Genomic DNA, 20772 nt, shown 5'->3' on the forward strand with positions numbered 1-20772 from the left:
GGATAATAACATAGAGATAATACAACGACACAAAGTGAAAGGCAAAGCTTTTTATCTGTAGGCGCCTAAAGGCAATCACTGTCACTTGCTATTATTTACAATAACATGATTATCACCAGTACAACACCTGCAGTACTGTGAGTCACCTTTTCTTGTGTAGCTAAAGCAAATCCAACATGAAAAATTAATTATGCCAAATGTGTCATCGAATTCCATGGAAGATCAATGAAACTTTCCCATGTTTGAAATGACAATGTCAAGCATGTTCCCTCAATGACAGTGGGGGGGGGGGGCGGAAAGAAGAAATATTGACAGGTTTCAATACACAGTGATTTTCATAGTGGCTTCTTCTTATTATTTTTTCATTGCTTCGTCTTTGACAATCATCTGCTTCCATCTTACCCTATCCCCTATCGCCTGCCTTCTCTACAGTAATCAACCATCTTCATGTTGATATGATCTACATCCATGAATATCACCTGAGGTCTTTCTCTTCTCTTTCCAAGGTTCGAGCTTCATCTATAACCTTTTTAACCTCAACTGTCCCTCTGATCTGTTCATATTTATACCCTGTCCACACTGGTCACTGCCAATGAAAATCTCCTCATCCAGATAGCAGGTCTGACTGCTTGAAAAGGCCAACGGACTGAATAGTTGTTTTGTCTCCAACATATCCTTCCTTTATAACAGATACCCTGGAGGTTGTTGTACTAGCACGTACATGTACTAGCAATTTTGTGGGTTTTTTTTTGTTTGTTTGTTTTTTTACCCCTCAACACAATCTATTTGTTTTGATAATATAATAAGGTTCATTAGGTCAATTAACTGTAGATGCAGAAATAACTATGCATGTATTTTCTTCCAAGGACTATTCCTTATAATTAAATATAAACGCTGTAGGCTATTGGTCAATTGAATCTGAAAAAAAGTTTGCAGACTTTTTATATTTAATTTCGCACGCTTCAATGTGAAGCCAAATGCTTTCCTTCGGTACAAAGTAGCGCGCGAATCTACTATAAGTCATAATTGTCCATAAAAAGAATCCTTGCAGATGAAGGTTTGGGGTCATAAAACGTGATTTGTGATTTAGAGCTGCTCTTGAGGTTGCAGCTGTGAGGAGGATGCGAGCAGCCGGGTTGAGCGGCGCCCAGCAGCAGCATGGTGTGACTGACGAATGGCGCACATAGACATCTAGTGGTGGTGATCAGACGATTCACTCTCACTGCTACAAGGCTCCCTTATAACAGGGGCTTACGCACTCTGGCGCTGGCCAGTCACAGTCTCACCAGAGGATGGTGGAGCTTCACCTTTCAATTTTTGCAACCTTTTTTCCATCGTCGATTCTTTTAATCTCCTAAAGTTTCATCTGATTTTGAAAGAGATTCTTTATATATAGATTTTTTTCCCCCCTGTAACTATTTGTTCTCATTTTTTTTTTAGATTACATTATTTTGATTTTTTGGAGTTACATTTCAACAGTGGGGCGAACTGTATTGACATTTTGGAACTTTTTGCAGTTTTGTTGATCCATATCGACACCCACAGATTTTATTTTCTTTTTCTTACTATACTGTGTATTTCTCTAAAAAAAAAAAAAAAAAAAGTACAGGCATTTGTCTCTCCCTCCTCGACATCTTTGGATTTCAGAAAGCATGGGAGACTGATTAAAGACAAGAAACAAATTCCTTCCTTCAATAGCCAAGAATGATGTTTTGAGACTTTCACATGCGAGGACACTAAGAAGACTCCCCTCAGGTGACTGTTTCAGTCGTTGCATGACTGTACTGCCCTGACGCATCTGCAGAGGACGAGACTGCGGCAATGGAAAGTATTTTGAACGAAAGTGACATCTGGCAGTTGAACGAATCGTGGAGAAACTCGTCCATCATCAACGAGACCGCTGGCTCGAATCGGACCAACCCCCTGAAGCGGAATGAAGAGGTGGCCAAGGTGGAGGTGACTGTGCTCGCCCTGGTGCTGCTTCTGGCGCTGGCGGGGAACCTGTGCGTCCTGCTGGCCATCCACACCACCAAACACAGCCAGTCGCGCATGTACTACTTCATGAAGCACCTGAGCATTGCCGATTTAGTGGTGGCAATTTTTCAAGTTCTGCCTCAACTTATCTGGGACATCACGTTTAGGTTTTACGGACCAGATATACTGTGCAGGTTGGTGAAATACCTGCAGATCGTCGGGATGTTTGCGTCCACTTACATGTTGGTTTTGATGTCCGTAGACAGGTGTCTGGCCATTTGTCAGCCCCTCCGATCTCTGCACAGGCGAAAAGACCGTTTCTACGTGATATTTTCCTGGGTGCTGAGTCTGCTCTTTAGTATCCCGCAGATGTTCATCTTTTCCCTCAGAGAAGTTGGCTCGGTCGGCTCAAGAGTGTATGACTGCTGGGGAGACTTCGTGAAACCGTGGGGAGCCAAAGCGTACATCACATGGATTAGTCTCACCATATATATCATTCCAGTGGCTATTTTGAGCATCTGTTACGGGCTGATTAGCTTCAAAATATGGCAAAACTTTAAGCTGAAAACGAGAAGGGAGCAGTGCATAAGCCTGACACCCAAAACCTCCAAAGGCAACACACTGGCCCGCGTGAGCAGCGTGAAACTCATCTCCAAGGCGAAGATAACCACAGTGAAAATGACATTTGTCATCGTCTTGGCTTACATTATCTGCTGGACCCCGTTCTTCTCCGTGCAGATGTGGTCTGCGTGGGATCCAGCTGCTCCCCGTGAAGGTAGGTTGGATTTTTAAACTTTAATGTTTGTGAGTGCGCTCCGGTGCGCACAGGACAGTCTCTGAGCGTTTGAAATATTTCACAGAAACGCTATCTACTTCCATCAACACTATGATCCAATTACTAATTTTCTGGGTTCTCTTGCCTGTTTAAGACGTAATTACCCCCCCTCTCTCTCCCTCTCTCTCTCTCTCTCTCTCTCTCTCTCTCTCTCTCTCTCTCTCTCTCTCTGTGTTTTTGCGCCATTGCTCTTTGTGCAGAATGAGAATGACTTTAATATTAAGAAAAAATGTATACATTTCAGACCGTAAACCATCAGTTCTTTCTCGTAATCAATAGCTTTTGGGTATTTTACTTGCATAAATGAGTCAAGATGTGCGGTTTGTGTTCAAATATGTTTGTTTGTTTTTTTTAAATAACAATTTAGTCAATTATTTGTAAGCATGTGTATACCCTTTGATTTTTTTGTCAACCTCATAGTTAAAATTCTTTCTCTGAAAAAAATGTCCCTGTTGTTTCTCTTTGCAATGAATTATTCAACCTTGAAAAAAAAATATAGGCCTATATATATTTTAAAACATGTCAATACATATGAAATAATAATGCCCGTGTCATTAATGTTTAGGATGTATTAGTTGGCTGTTGTCCCTGCAGCCGACACCCTGACGGCTAATCATTAATCACATCAGTGTGCGCCACTGCGCGCCAAACGGCTCTTGTTTGTGCACGTGGTGCACGCGCTGTGACATTTAACAGAGGAGTCATCAGCAATCTTCTCTTTCTGTATGACACTACTGAGCCATGGCCACACCCACATGACGACAGAAGACTGAAGGTGCCACATTGTACATCTACATTTTGAACACTTGGTCTTTTGCCTTTTGTAATACTTGAGTAGGAAAAAGTGACATGCACAGATTATACTGCTCCAGAGGAAAAATAGAATGTGTTTACTCCTGAGAAGCTATAATCTGTCCATATATTATTTTGAAGTAAAAAGGGAATTCACGTTGGATTTGTTGACTTGCATCACCTCATAATTAGGAAGAAAGGATCCCAAGAAAATGGGACAATTTTCCCGTTGCTTCGCAATATATTATCTCACAAAAACCAAAAACTGACAGGTATCTGCCCAAGTTTATTGAAAAGCACAAGGTCGGTCGATTTTCATGTCACATTTCTTTTATTTAGCTTCTGTGAGGTTGTGCGAATGGTTCCAGCTGACTGATTATCTACTTGTCATCTTTGTCAGGCTGCACTGTTCTCAGCCACTATTTACATAGCTGTCAGGGCAAGGGTTACCAGAAGATGGAACTTATTGCTTGATGCTCTGATGATTTTCTAACTTGTTTTGATGTCAAATGTCGCTGCAACTTTCAGCCTTCCACCAGCTAGAAAATAAAGCAAAACAAAACAGCTTCAGCCTGTGAAGGAAGAAACAACTGATTAATTCAGTTTGTGTTTGCAGAGGCTACATCACTGCAGGGTGGAGCCTGATGTCTCAGAAAGAACCTGCTGACCATGACATGTGCCATTGTTTGTGCATGAAACGTGTTTGTGCCTGTGTGAAATCATTCTCAGAAAAATTAGTTGTTAGAATAAGAAGTGTGACACAATGGGAATGATCTATATGATACATATGTGTTTCAATAAGCACATCGATACAAACCACATCAGTTTGGATTCTTTCACTTTGTCTTTATCCATATAGCACATTTAAGAGATTGCTTGTAATGACTGGTTTCAGATGTTGGTTTTGGAGTCTCATAATTTTTTAGTCAAAATCATGATTCAGCAAATTTCAGCAAATTAATCATTATGACACTTGATAAACATTTTATATAAGGGTTGATATAATCATACCTCGTGAGCAATTCCTACTTCATTATGTTAATTATTTTTTGATAACAATCTCAGACAAATTGATGAATACTACTTTCAAGTAGATGTTATCTAAAATGTATGTAAACTTGACATACTGAAGCATTTCCATGCAAATAAGAAGTACGGTTCAAGTTGAAAGTCTAAGCTTATTACAACTAAAGACGTTGGGACTTTAAATTGGCAAGAATGGTGTTTTTTGCCATTTGAAATAAATGCAATATCCAACGGTGAATAGTTTAATATACTAACAGAACCTGGACCTTCCCATTGTACACATTTTGATTTACAACCATTATTATGTTTAATAATAATCCAGCTGCTCTGAGCAATTTTACGTTTGAAATGCAGGCATGACATTGCGGTAATCAAACTCTTGCCAAGAAACACAAGTATTCGTTTGATAGACCCAGTAGTGTGTTTTACACACACTGTTAGTTTAAAGGGGCAATTTAAAACCTTCAAAGTAATATCTTCATCAAATCAGGCAGTGTGCAAATTAACAGAGAAACAAATTGGCCGACTCTTCCAAGTCCTCTCCCCAAGCCATTCACATTTCCCCTGTGATCACATGATGATGCCAGGACCTTTCACAGAGGGGAAGTTTTCCATTTTTAGTACCTGATTAAGCTTATCAAAATGCGTTCTGGAAATGTCAGAAGACTGTAAAATGCCCCATCCCCTAGATTTGTTGGAGGAACATCAGTGGCATCTGTGATTTCACATTAAACACAGACAGATTTCATTATGTGGAAGACAAAAACACATGGAGATTAAACCCTGACTCAGACATTGAATGGACAAAAATGGACAAAAAATATCTTCCTGCTGTACCCAACTTCCACTCTGTTCCTGTTATTGATATGAACCAAGAACCTGTAAAATACAAAGCACAATATTCAAGATCCATATATTTGCTTCAGGTTAAAAATACTGTTGAGCCAATTTCCCATGACCACCACTAATATTAATTAAGGCAAAACTATACTGATATATGACTTATTTACCTTGTTGGGATATAAAATCATCAACCATCCAGTTTGATAAATTCCTAAAAAAAAAAATGCACTGTATTGCAGCAGTTTCTCAAAACATTGAACATTGTAAAAGTGGAGCTATTCTTCATAACACAAACATAATATGTCTTAGATATAACTTTAGGATAGTATAGACAACATGAGAGAATGATTAGCAATCATTGAGAAGCGGTAAATACACCTGTTACACAAATCCAGACCTCATTTGGCAAATGTCAGCTGAATGGCAGAGTTGACAGAGTAAATATCACCCAACACACTACTGCTTGTGATTCCAAGCATTTTATCACCGCCAGTTTGCAAAATCATATTTCTAAAATAACCCTGTAACCCTGTAGAATAGTTTGAACACATGCTGTCTTCTTTCAAGAACTCTCCACATTACTCATTTTGTGTTCTCTTATTATTCTTGTGTCACACGTATTCTGAAAGTATCTTTCTTCACGGGGGTCTCTAAAAGACACTGGCATAGTGAAGGTTATTGATAGTGTCAACCTGTTTGTCTGATGCGTTTTAGATCTATCAATACTTACTATGATTTTATTGAAGGAGAAAATATGATTTTGACAAAAACATCATCGCAAGCAAGGCTATAAAGCACTGTTGGACCTTTTTCTTCATAGCAGAGGAAAAACGTATGTGCAGAGAAAAGCTGTTGTGCATGATGATTTATTGTTACAGCGGACTGGGGCTGCATCATTGAATCGACCTGTCCTTTGGTGAGATGATGGAAAATGCCACAAACATGTGGTGAAAAACGTCTGTTGAGATAGAATCGTAAAACTTGAGGTACAATAGGCTTTCTCAAGATAGAAATGTCTATGTATACTAAAAAACAAAGTTCCTTAAAGCCTTATTTGAGCTAACTGACCACTGAGTACCAGTAAGCTACTCTTTCGCATAAGGAAACACAGAGAATTTGATTTACATCACTGACTTTTACACTTATAACAAATGGTTTTTAAACACACGCATGTGTGTGTGTGTGTGTGTGTGTGTGTGTGTGTGTGTGTGTGTGTGTGTGTGTGTGTGTGTGTGTGTGTGTGTTGGTAACCCTATATCTCTCATTCTTCATGCAATGTACAGTAAACACTCAATGCTCAGCACAGCTGTCTACTGTAATAATCCTAATTTGAGCCATGACTGTTTGATGACTACAGTACTATATGTTACTCTGCACATCACATACTGCACGCACAATACTGCTCAAACAAAAGAAACCAGTAGCAGCAGAAATAAATACACTCGAAAGGTGATCCCCTGTTCCCATTATACCCTCAGGCAGATGGTATAAGATCTTGAAGGACTTAGGACAAACAGACTCAAGAACAACTTTCACCTCAGGGCCAAAATCAGAATGAACAGCTCATTAAAAGTGCAGTGAAAAGTGGAGCAACTGGCCATTGTAGGTTGTTTCAGTGTGTTTTTTTTGTTTGTTTGTTTTAAATGCATTTTATTGTTGTCTTTTAAAGCTTCTACCATCCTTTAAACACCAACAGTAACGTCTCCCTTTTTCTCACTTCAAACGCAGCCATGCCCTTCATTATCTCCATGTTACTGGCCAGCCTCAACAGCTGCTGCAACCCCTGGATCTACATGTGCTTCGCCGGGCATCTCTTCCATGATCTCAGGCAGAACTTCCTTTGCTGTTCCTCTCTCTACCTCAAGTCGTCCCAGTGCCGCTGCGAGCGCGACTTTGACTCCAGTCACAAGAGCAACTCTTCAACCTTCGTTATTAAGAGCACGAGCAGTCAGAGGAGCATCACACAGACGTCCACCACATAAGCACGGGCACCTTCATGTTCGCAAACTGCTCTCCCGGGATTCACGACACACCATGAAATATTCTGTAGTTTGACTCCCTCAAATACCTCTGACCCTGCAGGCTTTCTGTTGAAGTCCAGAGTGAGAAAAACAACCAGTGTCTTAATTCTTCGTTTAAGTTTAAAGTGAAAAAGAGTTGTGACTTTTTAAAAGAAAATTGTAAAGTTTATTATTAGGAAATGACAAATGGTTCATTAAATCCTATGAGGAAGTCATGTGCCAGGATGAATTATCACTTTTTTTTTAGTTAATTTTTAGACCTTATATTTGTTTGATCTATTTCTGTATATTTGTGAAAACCACAAAATGGAAATGAAATGTTTTTTCTTGTCAACAATTCACCCAGTTACTGTCACCAGCAAAGCTTCTGAATACTATTTGTCTATGTTATGATGAAAATACTCTTCTTGTGTAATGTGTTGCTCACTTTGTTACAATTGCAATTGATTGCATTTATGTAAAACTGTTACTTGAGATCTTGTTAGATGTGAGGTGTTATCTGTCACTGGTCAAAGGTTCAATGGAGGAAAAAAACAAAAACAAATAAAGACTGAAAGCAGCAAAATCAAAAAGCATGCATGACTTCATTATTCATAGCTCAGTGATATTCATGAGAGCTTGTTTTGCTCTCCAGTGCAGAGTGAAAAAATCCCGAGACCTGTAAAGTTTTTGACACCATTTTAAACTTCAAAAATAATTTTCAGCTACAGTCTCAAGGTCTCTTATTTTGTTGAAGACATGGGGAGATACCACCAGCCTTGGAGGCGATAAGAGATGAAACCTCTTCCAACATGAGATTATTTCTGGGTTATTTTTGTCCAACTGGAATAAAGGTTAGAACATGAGCCAAATAAGCTGCACACTAGTATTACATAGGCACAGGTGTCTCATTGCAGGAATGTCTTCAATTTGAGTCCAGGTTGGTCTTTCTGTGTGGAGTTTGCATGTTGATTTTTTTATTACAGTTAAGGAGCTCAGTGACTGGGTCCATCCTCTGATTTATCATGTGTTTGGCAGATAATTTAGATCATTTGCAAGGCTTTATTGTAGAACACATCCTGTTGATGCTCACTTCATTGTGAAGTGACTGAACCAACAAACCATTTCCTGAAGCTGCAATGAAACAAATATGACAGGAGGGCACGCAAGCTTCAGTGCTTGGCCTCACAGGGAAAATATCCCAAATTCAATTCAGGGCATAGAGCACTTTCTGTCCAGTGTTTGCATGTTCATGTATGCATAGGTTTTTATCTCCAGATACTCCTTTTTCCTTCCACATTTTCTAAAAGCATCTGAGAAGACTCCAAAGTGTTTCCAGGTGAGTGTGTGTGTTTGTTCTCTGCTTGTCCTATGGTGGACTGTTGACCGGTCCTGGGTGAATCTGCCTAATAATCCCCAAGATCAACTCCAACACTCCTCCACATTTGAAAGAGTGTCATAAGAGATTAATAGATAAAGGTCTGAATGACAAAACAAAACACACAAATTAGTTTTTGAACAAGGAAAGTTGTGTGGTGACAGTTGATCATCATTAATTGTTCTCAGACATGAGTGCAGTGAAGACATACAACAGCAAAAAAAAAAAGTTGTACACCATCTTGCATGACAGTGTTTTGTTTTGGAAAGTCTTTCTCCCAACAAATATTTAATTTTGCTCTTTTATACTGCAGGAAGTCAACACTAGAAAAAGTGCGATGCTTTTCAATCCAGACAACATAAAAAAGTTACAAAACAGATTTCAAAAACAATTTAAACTCACGCGGACAGCTATTAGAACTATACTCATTAGCACACACTTGACTGAAATACCACAAGCAAAGAAAGATGATTGTTATTCCACTCATCACACAAAAAGCCGATTTCCCCCAAGAACATATTTCCAAGCATGCACAACCATAGTCTTTCCAAAAGTTTGTTAGGTTCTTTAAAAATTAAAAGTAAGATTAATTTATATTAATTTATTAAATAGTCTACCAAGAAACCTAACTGATAAAATACACTTCATTTTTGTTTCTGTGAGGGATTTTCCAATAAGATACTCTGAAATATTAAAATACATTCAACCATTAGAAGAAAAAAAAAATTACATACAGCATCAACATTGATGGGCAGATGTAACATACGTGGGCAGCATTATCCACAGGCACAGATGTGTTGCAGAGATTGTTTACATTTAATGAGAGTAACCACTGTCTGAGCTTGCTGTGTTACAAATAACTGAGAGCAGTCAGATCTTCCTCATGGCAGGTGACCCTCGTCTTCCTCGGTGTGGCGCACAGGGCCCTCCAGGACTGTGAGAGCTGTCACTGAGCTGTGTTGCCTGCTGCAGCTGTCACACAACTTCTGGTGCTAAAAGGCACAGTGGGCACATCAGAACTCAGATGTCGGACTGTGAGGTTGGGCGGGTGGAGAACAGCATGTTTCCGAGGGAGGACGAGGAGTCAGCAAGGCACTGGTACTAATCTTCTGGTGTAAAAAAAGCTACTGAACGTCATGTGATCATACTATAAACATTCCTATGTGAGTTTTTAGACTTCTTTGCGCAGTGCTACACGAACACTGCTGAAGACTTTGCCGAGGGCCTCGAAGAAGGGATCGCAGAAGGTCTGGATGCAGAGGGAGTAGATGCGGCTGATGCACTGTGACTCAATCAGACAGCTCTTTATGCAAGGTACAACAGCCCAGATGTGGCAGAAGGAGATGCAAGCAAACAGGAAACCCCAGAGGAGAGCAACAGGGATACCGAACACAGCAGACAGGATGCGGTAGCACCAGTATTTAGACACAGTGAAGGTGGTGTAGCTAAGCTTCCACACCCCATCCAGGCTGTGTGTACCATCAGGCTCTGCAATGACATCCTCAAACTCCACCTAATGGGAAATAACAAAAACAGAACATTTGTTAATACATATTCCTGAAAGTTTGGTAGCTTATTGGAAAATGTATGCTCTCAAAGTCCCATAGGGTGTGGCACCATCATGCTCTCTGCAGGTATTCTGGCTTCCTAAGACATTGTGTGGCTAATTAATGACTGTATGTTGACTACGAATGTATGAGCGTGTGCATGTGTGGAATCTATTCTAGAAGTGTGTATAGAAGTTGGCTAGATGGAAAGTCAAAAAGTTTTAGGGCAAAATGTATTCAATGTAACAACTTTTCTCTTCACCTTCACATAGTTTTGTAAAACAAGGTTATAGAGTGGCTTTTAACACAGCAGTCATCTCTCCAGTTTTTTTTAAAGCTTTCCTTCAACATTCATTCTATTTAAAATAGTGTCTGGTGTTTAATCCATGAGAACAACTGTACAATGGTCTAGTTTGTTTCATTTTGTTCCACCTTATCATTGGTAAATTTGGTCATCGTATTCTCAGCTGAGACTCAGCTATGAAATGGTAATTAAGTTGTCAGTAATCAAGACAGCTGGATGCACTGCACACCTGAAACATTTTCTTCATGTCCGGGCCAATAGATGGGATGAGAATGGGAAGAAAAAATGTTTTTCCATTGACCATGGCAGGCTGAGATTATCTTCTGAATAGATGACTGGACGTGTACTGTCTGTTGTCATTATTTGTGCATAGTTAGGATTTATCTCTGCTCTTACAAGATTATTAGAGTGAAATACTGAAAAACAAACATTCATGCGTGTAGATAAAACAGATAATCGCATCACTGTAGTTCAAAGCTGGTTTCATGCACGATTCTTCAGACTTAAGCTACTCTGGAACAGTGATTTAATAGTTATTACTGACCCACTCTAAATCAAACATTACATAAAATGCACAGCCTGCTAAGTGCTACACCATGACTTATTTCTATTGCAAGACCACGCCATTGTAACATTGCAGTCAACATTTTTTTTAATCATTAATCTTTATGAGTGTATGATTTTCTAAAAACTCACATGACCAGTCCTGTAAATCATCCCAGCTGGAGCCATGCACACACTAAGCATATGCGCCACTCATATTTCACGATTCACCACTCAGGATCATTTTGGCATTGGCCACATTTATTCAAACAGAATAGACTGTAAAAATCCTTGCAATGATGCGTTGATCTTCTTCTTATCATAAATAAGTAATAGTGATAACATGGCAACAATGACAAGATAAACAGTAACATAAATATAAGATGGTGGAACAGTGTATCAGTTTTCACCCCTTCTACATAATTCCTAAAATAAACGTAGCCTGCAGCACAAGCAACGGGAATAGCTCGTGATCTATTTAGGGATGCTTCTGTCACTATGATAACCTGCTTTCCTGTCTATATTAACAACATTTTCTTTATGTATTTTTTCCATACATGCAAAAAAAGCATAGTTTTATCAACTTTTCTGTGACAGGGGGTTGTCTCCATGCTGCACAAACCTTGACCACGTCTTCATTGATCTGCTTGGGGTCTCTGTTGATTAGATCGATTTCTTTGGTGTGGCTGTCCTTAACAATCTTCTCCTCGCTGGCGTTGTACTGGTATTGATCCGCCATGGTTTGACTGTGCAGGTCCTGGATGGGCCGGGGACAGTACGGCAAGCCTTCACAAGTCCAACTGCACACAGCTGCCTGAGTTTGCTTCTGACCCCTGTATCAAGGCTATGACGCTCCCTGTGACATACCAGGAGACAGCTGCTGCAGGCGGCCTGGTAAAAATGGAGGCCTGACCCCCCCACCCAGCACGCACATAGGCACCCGGGAAAGTGTACACCCATTGCACACAATGTCGTGCATGCAGACAGAAAAGGAATGCCTTAAAGGAGAACCCAGGGCTGTGTCACATTTCACACAGAGTTGTTGGCTGACTGGGCTGAGTTTGCACGGTGGCACTAACTTCCACCGTAGAGTGAGGCCATGAGCACTGACACACCCTCCTCCAACAGGGAGAGAAATCCTATTTGGCCCAAGACTTTCTTTAAGAATTACTTTAAATAGATCTTTGATGTATAAATTTTAAAATATATACTGTAGCAAATAGATGTTTACACACTATAGAAGTTGCAGACGTTTTTTTATCTTTTGCTCTCACTTTTTTCTATAATACTGTCACTATACTGCACATACAAGGACTTATATGTTGTATAAACAACAACAAAAAAATCATACTTTGTTTTCTTTTTTTGTATTGCATGGAAGTATCTCGTACTATTTTTCAATTCAATGTTGGAAGTATGAAAGTTGGGATTTAACAAGTTTGTACTTCCAATTTTGAATTACGTTTTGGTGTTGTGCCGTCAACCTTGATCCAATTATTCATGGACGTCACTTTTTTAAATATGTAATTTATAGAGAGTGAAATATTACAACTATCTATTTTCAACAAGTGCTTTATCTGGCTCAGTGTAAGGGAGGTTAAAGTCTATGACATTGAGACAAAAACTTTTTTTTTTTACAGTTACTTTTTTTAAAGAGAATCTCTTTGTGGTTTCAAGCACAAGTTACATACATTGCTGTTAAAAATTAGATGTGCCCTAGTTTTATGAGAGTAAAAGAGAGTGAAGGTTACGTCTTTAGTAAAAACAAAGACTGGAAGTATGATTTGTATGGCCGTCGTGTTAACAGCAAAAAATAACTGACAATAAAGCAAGGACAGTCATGTACTGCTGGATGAATTATAACTGATCTTCAATAGTGTCTCTTCTCTCCCTGATGACCTCCCTAATGTCACAACTTACTTCACCAATGGTTCCATGAATATTGTTTTTTGATCAATCGTGAGTTAACTGCTCACAGGCTGATGGAACATCAATAAAAAAGCTGACTATGGGAATGTGGTGGAATTGCTGGACACATCATTCGATGTGTTTTGACATTGGCATTAAAGGAAAGAACAACCCGAGTGCAAGGGAAAGAAATGGGAATGACAACGGCCTGCTATTGTAACACACAGTTATGAATTTAGCAATACAACTGGTTAGATTGTGTATTGCAATGGATTTACTTTGTGGTCCTTGTTAGAAAAGATTTTCCAGCGTAGAAGTGGGAACATTAAAGAAAATATTTCTTCACTAACCGATAAGGAACAAAAGGGGGGGAAAAGACATAATTGGTTATTCAATTCTAATCCATTTGTTTGCTGTCTTTCTGGTCATCATGAGAATAATGTAAAAAATAATTTTACAACATGGTGAACAATAGACGCAGCCCTCACAAAGCTGGCCTCCGGGATATTTCTGAATTTAGCAAGGGGGAAATTTCAATAGTCTCCCAAAATAAAACTCTGCTTCAGTGTTTCCTATGGTGTGCAGTTGTTGCTATCAGTCTTAGATTCCCATATCAGCATGCTGCATTAACAAACCCCATTAAAGAAGGGCTGCCAAAGAAGAGCAGTGGGAGTGAGGGCGGTGCAGCGATAGACCCTACAAAGTGGAGCAGAGGTGCATAGCGCGCACAGATCTCTGTTCCTGTTTATCTCAATCTGTTGAGTGTAAGAAAAATACAGGAAGTGTGACTCCAGGGCATGGATTGGCATTCCTTGTCCCAGTTCCCCAGCGACAGAGACAGAGACGAGGAGGGCGAGGTGGAATGAGATCAGAGTGCATGTGAATGAGAGCCAAGCCAATTAGAGGAGTATTCTTGGGGTGGCTGTGGAAGAATCGGAGGCCAGTTCGGCATGAAAGTAGACAGACGAAAATAACTCTGTAGAGATTGGTGGTGGGCATACCTCTGTATCTACGGGTGTCAGTGCAGTTAGCTGAGACTGCACAGCTCTTGCCCACCATTTAATGTAAATAGACACGCCGTACTCTCTGAGCTATATTTAGAATCACAACTAATCCAATGGGCACGGGGAGTCTCACTAACTCAGGTTATTTCACAAATGTTGATGGTGATCCCTTTATGGTGCACCCTAAAAATAAAACAAGGTCCACAAAAAATACCTTCAGTATGAGATGTTTTAAGTTTTAGCAACTGTTGGTTGAATCAATAGTGCTTGAGTATGGTGAATACATTTTTCTGCTGAACACTTGTAAATCTTCTGTCTGGTGTTACATGCAGCAGTTAGATCTACATTAGCTCGCTTCTTGGACCCCACAGAGCCCTTCACGCTCCGGGTGCCTCAATTAGCCTTTGCCACCCTCAATGTCGATGGTTCGCTGCTTTTCCTTCGTTTTGATAGGTACTGACCACTGCAAATCAGAAACACCCTCTGATCATGTTGTTCACTGATCTGTGAAACTTGCTCAAACCCCTGTCATTGCAATTTTGTTCTACTTCAAGCACATCAGATTTGAAGAGAAGATATTCCGTTGCTGCATAATATATCACACTATCCTGACGAAGTACCACGTTAAATGGATATTCATGTTTATTCACTCTACCTGTCAGTAGTCTCGATGCTCAGATTTTGTCAAAATTATTTCTAGCCTTTCACAAATTCTATGATTCGCAACAAGAACTATCGTTTACTTTCAAATGTACCAGAGAAGGAATTCCTACTTTAAAAATGCTATAAGCTGTTCTGAGTAAAAGCAAATTTGATAATAGCTCACAGAAAAGTAGCAACATCTGTGCTTGTTTACAGTTACAAAGTGTAATCATAAACACATTCAGATTAAAAAAATGTTTAATCTGCCTTGTCTGTGAAAATATTTGTTTGTGTTGCTGCTTATTTCAGTCCATAGGTATTTAGCTTTTTATATCTCCACAGAGAAACTCCCATAAATACAAAAAGTTTAATCAAGCCTCATATTCCAAAAACAACAACACCATCATGAGACGAAACCACCACATGACACCCACTTCAAGTTAGTTTTAGATTTTTAACGTGACATTTTGTGTTTAATTTGTTTAATTTGTTTTCTTTTGAGAATGAACGTTATTTCCTTTACCGCCAAAACATGTTGGTCCTCGGCTGATCTCATCATCTATTTTGAGGATTGGAGACTGAAATAATATCGGCGATTTTGATGAGATGGACTTGAAGCCAAGGCTCTGGCATTTATTTCCTATTATCTATCCAGTTTCACTTGATAATGCTACTTTTTAAAATAATCCTGTCTTGGCAGTTCTGCTCCCTTCATTGCCAGAGACTCTTTTTGTTTTTTGCTTTTTTCTAATCCAGCATATAGTGCAATGTTAACATCAATAACAACAATGATAAGAATTCTTTTTGTATATGATATTTTGTAAACTATGGTTGCAAAGTGTTTTAATCCACTTTAATATGTTGATTAAGCATGTTTCAGAAAGTGACATATTACAAATGCGAGAGCCAGATTTAAGTTGTTTATTTATTTGTTTCATGCATCATGACAAAGTGATCAACTACTGTAGACAAAGATTTCAGCATGCAAAACACAACAGCAAACTTACAAAATAATTGCAGACATTCATAATATAGGTGATAATTTCTCACCAGAGATTAATTTTCAGTCTGTAACCACTGTTTCTCTAAAACTTCCACTTTGTTCAAACATTTAGATGTAAGGTGTCTTCTACGATCTGTTTTCATCTTTTGCCAGAAAAATAGATGTTGATATGACTGCAGCACTTTCCAACACTGGCAAAGAAGGGACTGATAAGAATGTTCAATATGTTGGCCCACACAGTCTGGACCCAGTGCATGTTGATGAGAAGGAGCTGCACAAAGGGCATGATCAACCTGGAAAGCCACAAGGTAGAGGATAAAACATGAGACTGAATGGTTCATAGTGAATACAACTCTCTCCAACTATGCTGTCTTCTAGGCTAAAATAGTAAAATGAAAAGCCATTCTAGTGAAAATGTCGTAATCGCTTTTACCAAATGATTATTTATGAAGCAGTTCATCTTTATCTATAAGTCAACCTCTTCTAAAAGCATCAGTCCTACCATATGTGAAGGCAGCTGAGCAGAGCAAAGAGGAGCCCTGCTGCCAGTGAGACGGGCACAGCCAGTAGGAGGGAGATGAGGCGGTAGCACCACAGTCTGGACACCTCAAACAGGGCGTGACTCCACAGCCACACTTTATCAAAGCTCCGCACCGAGGGGGGTTCTGCAATCACATCCTCAAACATCACCTACACACACACACACACACACACACACACACACACACACACACACACACACACACACACACACACACACACACACACACACACACACACACACACACACACACACACGGAGCTCATTCAATGACATCATGCATTCTCTGATCTCTTGACACAGTTTTTCCATTACAGTAAAAAGCAAAAGTCCCTGACCCCACCTTTTGCCTAACTAACATCATTAACAAAGTCTAGCTTAACCTGAATACAGGTCACATATAATGTGTTGTGCTGTCAATTGTGGTACCACAAGGCAGGTCCAACCTCACAACTGCCATGGGTTGTGCATTTTAGAAATCCTCAGTGTCGGGTACAAACACTTATAATGACCCGTAGCACTATGTGAGGATGTACCAACAACATGACGTATTTTCTCAACCCTGATCATTACAACTTTATTCCAAATTCTGATCTGTGTTTGAATATAATGGCAATGCCAAAATCATATCCAAACATGTGCACAGTCACGGGGAACTGTAATCTCTACCCTGCAGTCTCTCAGACAACACAAATCTTACTGAAGCACCTACGTAATGTACCCAAAATGCAATAACTACCCCCTGAGCCAAGATTTCACTTTCACAACTAACCTTGACTTGCCTTAAATCTGGTGTGTGTGTGTGTGTGTGTGTGTGTGTGTGTGTGTGTGTGTGTGTGTGTGTGTGTGTGTGTGTGTGTGTGTGTGTGTGTGTGTGTGTGTGTGTGTGTGTGTGTGTGTGTGTGTGTGTGCGTGTGTGTGTGTGTGTGTGTGTGTGTGTGTGTGTGTGTGTGTGTGTGTGTGTGTGTGTGTGAGTGTGTGAGTGTGTGGATGAACCGGTATACAAGATCCACCTCTTTTCAGGCCCCACAAAGAAACAAATACTGCACATATTAAATATTCTTTATGTTCTGTAAAATCTTTTATATAGCTAAATAAAACCTTTTATTATGTGTGAATATGTCCATTTCAGGCCAGCATTTTGCAAGCAATGTTTTACAAAGAATTCAACATTAGGTAACCATTCTGATATCAATGGAGATGGAGAATATATAACTGAGGACTAAATGATTAGTTCTATATTTGTTCAAACAGCATTCATCAATCATTTCAAATCACTTGCAGGTGTACTGTTGGCGACCCTGACTATACATTTGCCTTTTATATATGGTTCCACAGAGCAGAATGAAAGGAATGCATGGAATGAGCAGAAAGTTTGTTTTTACAGACCACTCACTGTTATTATTACATTTGATACTGCTTGCTGTCTGTTCCCTGTTCAGGCCTACATGTTTTGATGGAATCTATGTGACCTCACACCTGTTACCTTCAGACTGCTGTTGACTCTTTTGGGATCCCTGTCATGGATCGGAGGCTTCGGGTCACCGTGGGTGAAATCCAGCTCTTCCGAGTGTACATCCACTTCCACCTCCGTCAGTTCCCCTGCTGGTCTCTGGTCCTTCATTTCCACTAAGCCGAGCTGAGTCCGTCCTTGGCAGCGATGGAAATATGGAGGAAGAATAGAGTGTTGCCAGAGGATGCAGGGCTTGTCAATGACACCCAGGTGGAACATAGTACTCCTCTGACTGCACTCGTCCTTCATGAGGAATGCCTTGATTGGCTTTTGCAGGCCTGTCTTTAGTGACACTTTCCACCTGTCTATCCAACTGAAGACCTCATTCATGTCTTTGTGACAAATATGTATCCCTAATGACATGAAAACAACTCTGTCTGCTTTCTTAAATACTGCAAGAGTGATGATACACAGCCCTGTCTTCACAAGGACAGTGTTTGGTCAATTAAGCACAAACTATTTACCTCTTTAACAGCTTCTTGCTAATCATCCCTCTGAGCTGGAACTTGGCTCTCCCACTTGCAGTCCAAACACTGACAGCACAAGTTAACAGGAGCTGTTGTCATTGCTGTGAGATGTCTATTTTGTTTTATCTACAATGGCACCAAATACAATGCCTTTCTGCAATATTACACATTATTATAATGCAGGTTAACACAGGCAAAAAGAGGAGAGAAAAAAACCTTTGGGCACTGGTAAAAGCTTACTCAGGAAGTAATTGTTCCATAAACCATCCAAAGGCAGAAAGGATGTATTGAATTCATGCAAAAGACTTACCACACATACCTCTTTGTATATTGTTGAGGGGTAAAATTGCCCAAGCATTACTTTGTTCGCCAGCTTTATATTATCTGCCCAATGACAAACCTGTTATTTATGCATGCAAGGTGTGTTTGTTAAGTCATTACATTTCTCCACATGTTCTTTCCACAGTGAGTGTTTTCCCTTGACAATACTGTCACGTCAAACTGCCACCAACCCAGCAAACATTCCCCAACTCAGTCAAATGCATCTTATTTCAGTAGTGAACCTCTATAAATCATTTGTTCATTCACATTGTGGACATACTCTACATATCTGCATAATTAGATTGTTTGCCTACATGCTGTGTTTGTATGATCACCTCCACTAATCTGAACATTAAAGATTCCACAAGACAGTCAGCAATCTGATATCAGAATCTTGTAAATCTTAATGAGGATTTTCATTACGCCTGGACACCTTGCAGACAACATTTATTTCACTGTTTACTGAAGATTCCAGGAAGCCTTTTTGTCAAGGAAGTCCAAATTAAAGCGAAAGGGGGAGACGTATTAGTATATAGCGCACTCTGCTGGTCATGGATTGCTTGTGTGGTTTGTTCTTGTAGTAATAGGTCCTCGTTCAATCAGCCGAATGTTCCACTGAACCAGACCAAAATAGTTAATTATCTTTCACACTTGAGATGCAGGCCCGTGGCACTCAATGTATAAGGGTCTGAAAAGTTGATGAATAAATGGTTAATGTGGAAACCAGTGATGAAGAGCCTCCATAAGACTGTGCTGTGATTGTATTTGTGGTTGAAAGAGTCTATTCTTACATATGGCATTTCTCCCGGTTAATCAAACTGAAGCGATATTAATTGTCACTTAACACAAAATGAGGGACCACAGGGTGCAGGATACGAATTTAAATGACAGCTTTAGTTGCAGTCATTTTATGTTGTTCCAGTGTGTGCCGTTTATCAAAGCCTTCTGAACAAGTAAAACTTGAACACAATCACCATAGTCTCAGCTGTTGAGCTAATCTGAAACACTGTTGTGATTTCACTAAATATAATAATAATTACATTTGTGCATTTTTGGAGGGTTTTCTGCAGTTAGTTTTATAAATATTTGTCACAAATGAGACCACGAAGCTCTGCCTTCATGTTATTCTTCTGAGATTGTGAACTGCTAAAGACATTGAAGTTGTGTACATTTTTGCCAGTCAGGTGAAGTCAGGATGAAAACAATTACCGGTAGATTCTATAGACAACTGGCTCTGTGAAAGCTGTTTGCTCCTGCTGTTGCCTTCCGCTGTGTACACACCAGTCACATCATCAACATCTGGCAGTGCATATTTAGATTGAAATGATGTAAAAGAAGATGTTATGATGGTTAACAAAAAAGTTTGCCAACTGTCATGTAAACAGGTGCATAAATAGGCCCAACACAAAGTTTTTCCTCACATGCTCTTCAGTCCAATTTGTATAATTTGTTGATGTTTTTATAAGTGTCTGAAGTGCGCAGGCCCAAATCTGGGTTTTTGTTGGAATTACCTTAAATCTCCAGTTTCTTATGTTATGTTACAAAGTGGTGTCACAGAGTTTGAATATTGCAGCTGATTCCTGTGATAATAGTGTTTCAGGGTCTGACAGGTTCTCTTGCTATCCATGTTGACTATATAGTATATGCTCCTTCAACATTTGATAATTTAGACATTACTTCATGTTATCTTTTAATCTAATTACGGCAAGCTGATGACACTGACAGAATCCACCCGTCTGCGTATCCATTTCAACATCACCAGATGCAAGAATTGATCCGAGGTAAGGAAAGTGGAAGGCAGGGTGCCCTGAAGAGATCGCAATCCCATCAGAGGGCAAACACAAGAAGACGTGTGCAATTTAGGCAATGCCGGCTAACATGCAGTAGTGCTAACAAAAAAAACTAACAAAAAAAAAAACCTGTGCAAAAACAAGGAGAACATGCACAATCCATATTGAAATATTTGACCTGGATCCAAACTCATGACATAAGATGAGAGAATGAACCACTACTCTGCCATGCACCATATTCACAGAACAGTGTTACTTTGAAGGATTTCATGAATTTAAAAAAGTCGTGAAAAGCCAAAATAGTTCAGCTTTAAATTTCTCAGAATGGCACAAATACAGCT

General features: G+C 39.6%; 3 protein-coding genes across 3 annotated transcripts; 1 reads left to right on the forward strand and 2 right to left on the reverse strand.

The window, feature by feature from the left end:
* Nucleotides 1–1821: 1821 nt before the first annotated feature.
* On the forward strand, nucleotides 1822–7621 carry oxtra (oxytocin receptor a; the record flags this gene model as incomplete). The annotated part of the gene is made up of 2 exons (XM_080494904.1): nucleotides 1822–2749; nucleotides 7199–7621. The coding sequence occupies 2 exons, from the start codon at nucleotides 1822–1824 to the stop codon at nucleotides 7450–7452; spliced, it is 1182 nt and encodes a 393-aa protein (XP_080351030.1). The 3' UTR covers nucleotides 7453–7621.
* Nucleotides 7622–9089: 1468 nt separating this feature from the next.
* Nucleotides 9090–12106, reverse strand: cav3 (caveolin 3). The gene is made up of 2 exons (XM_080494916.1): nucleotides 11865–12106; nucleotides 9090–10361 (listed from the first exon to the last, which is right to left on the reverse strand). The coding sequence occupies exons 1-2, from the start codon at nucleotides 11979–11981 to the stop codon at nucleotides 10020–10022; spliced, it is 459 nt and encodes a 152-aa protein (XP_080351042.1). The 5' UTR covers nucleotides 11982–12106; the 3' UTR covers nucleotides 9090–10019.
* A 3832-nt stretch (nucleotides 12107–15938) lies between these two features.
* Nucleotides 15939–16486, reverse strand: LOC308129486 (caveolin-2-like; the record flags this gene model as incomplete). The annotated part of the gene is made up of 2 exons (XM_080495430.1): nucleotides 15939–16092; nucleotides 16302–16486. The coding sequence occupies 2 exons, from the start codon at nucleotides 16484–16486 to the stop codon at nucleotides 15939–15941; spliced, it is 339 nt and encodes a 112-aa protein (XP_080351556.1).
* Nucleotides 16487–20772: the final 4286 nt, after the last annotated feature.

This window comes from Blennius ocellaris, assembly GCF_963422515.1.
Source record: "Blennius ocellaris genome assembly, chromosome: 4".
Lineage (NCBI taxonomy): Eukaryota > Metazoa > Chordata > Actinopteri > Blenniiformes > Blenniidae > Blennius > Blennius ocellaris.

Bases quoted from the DNA above. Each gene is read 5' to 3' on its own strand.
- cav3 (XM_080494916.1), bottom strand. From the start codon at position 11,981: ATGGCGGATCAATACCAGTACAACGCCAGCGAGGAGAAGATTGTTAAG. The intron at 10,362-11,864 runs GTTTGTGCAGCA...ATTTCCCATTAG, and splicing joins TCAATGAAGACGTGGTCAAG to GTGGAGTTTGAGGATGTCAT.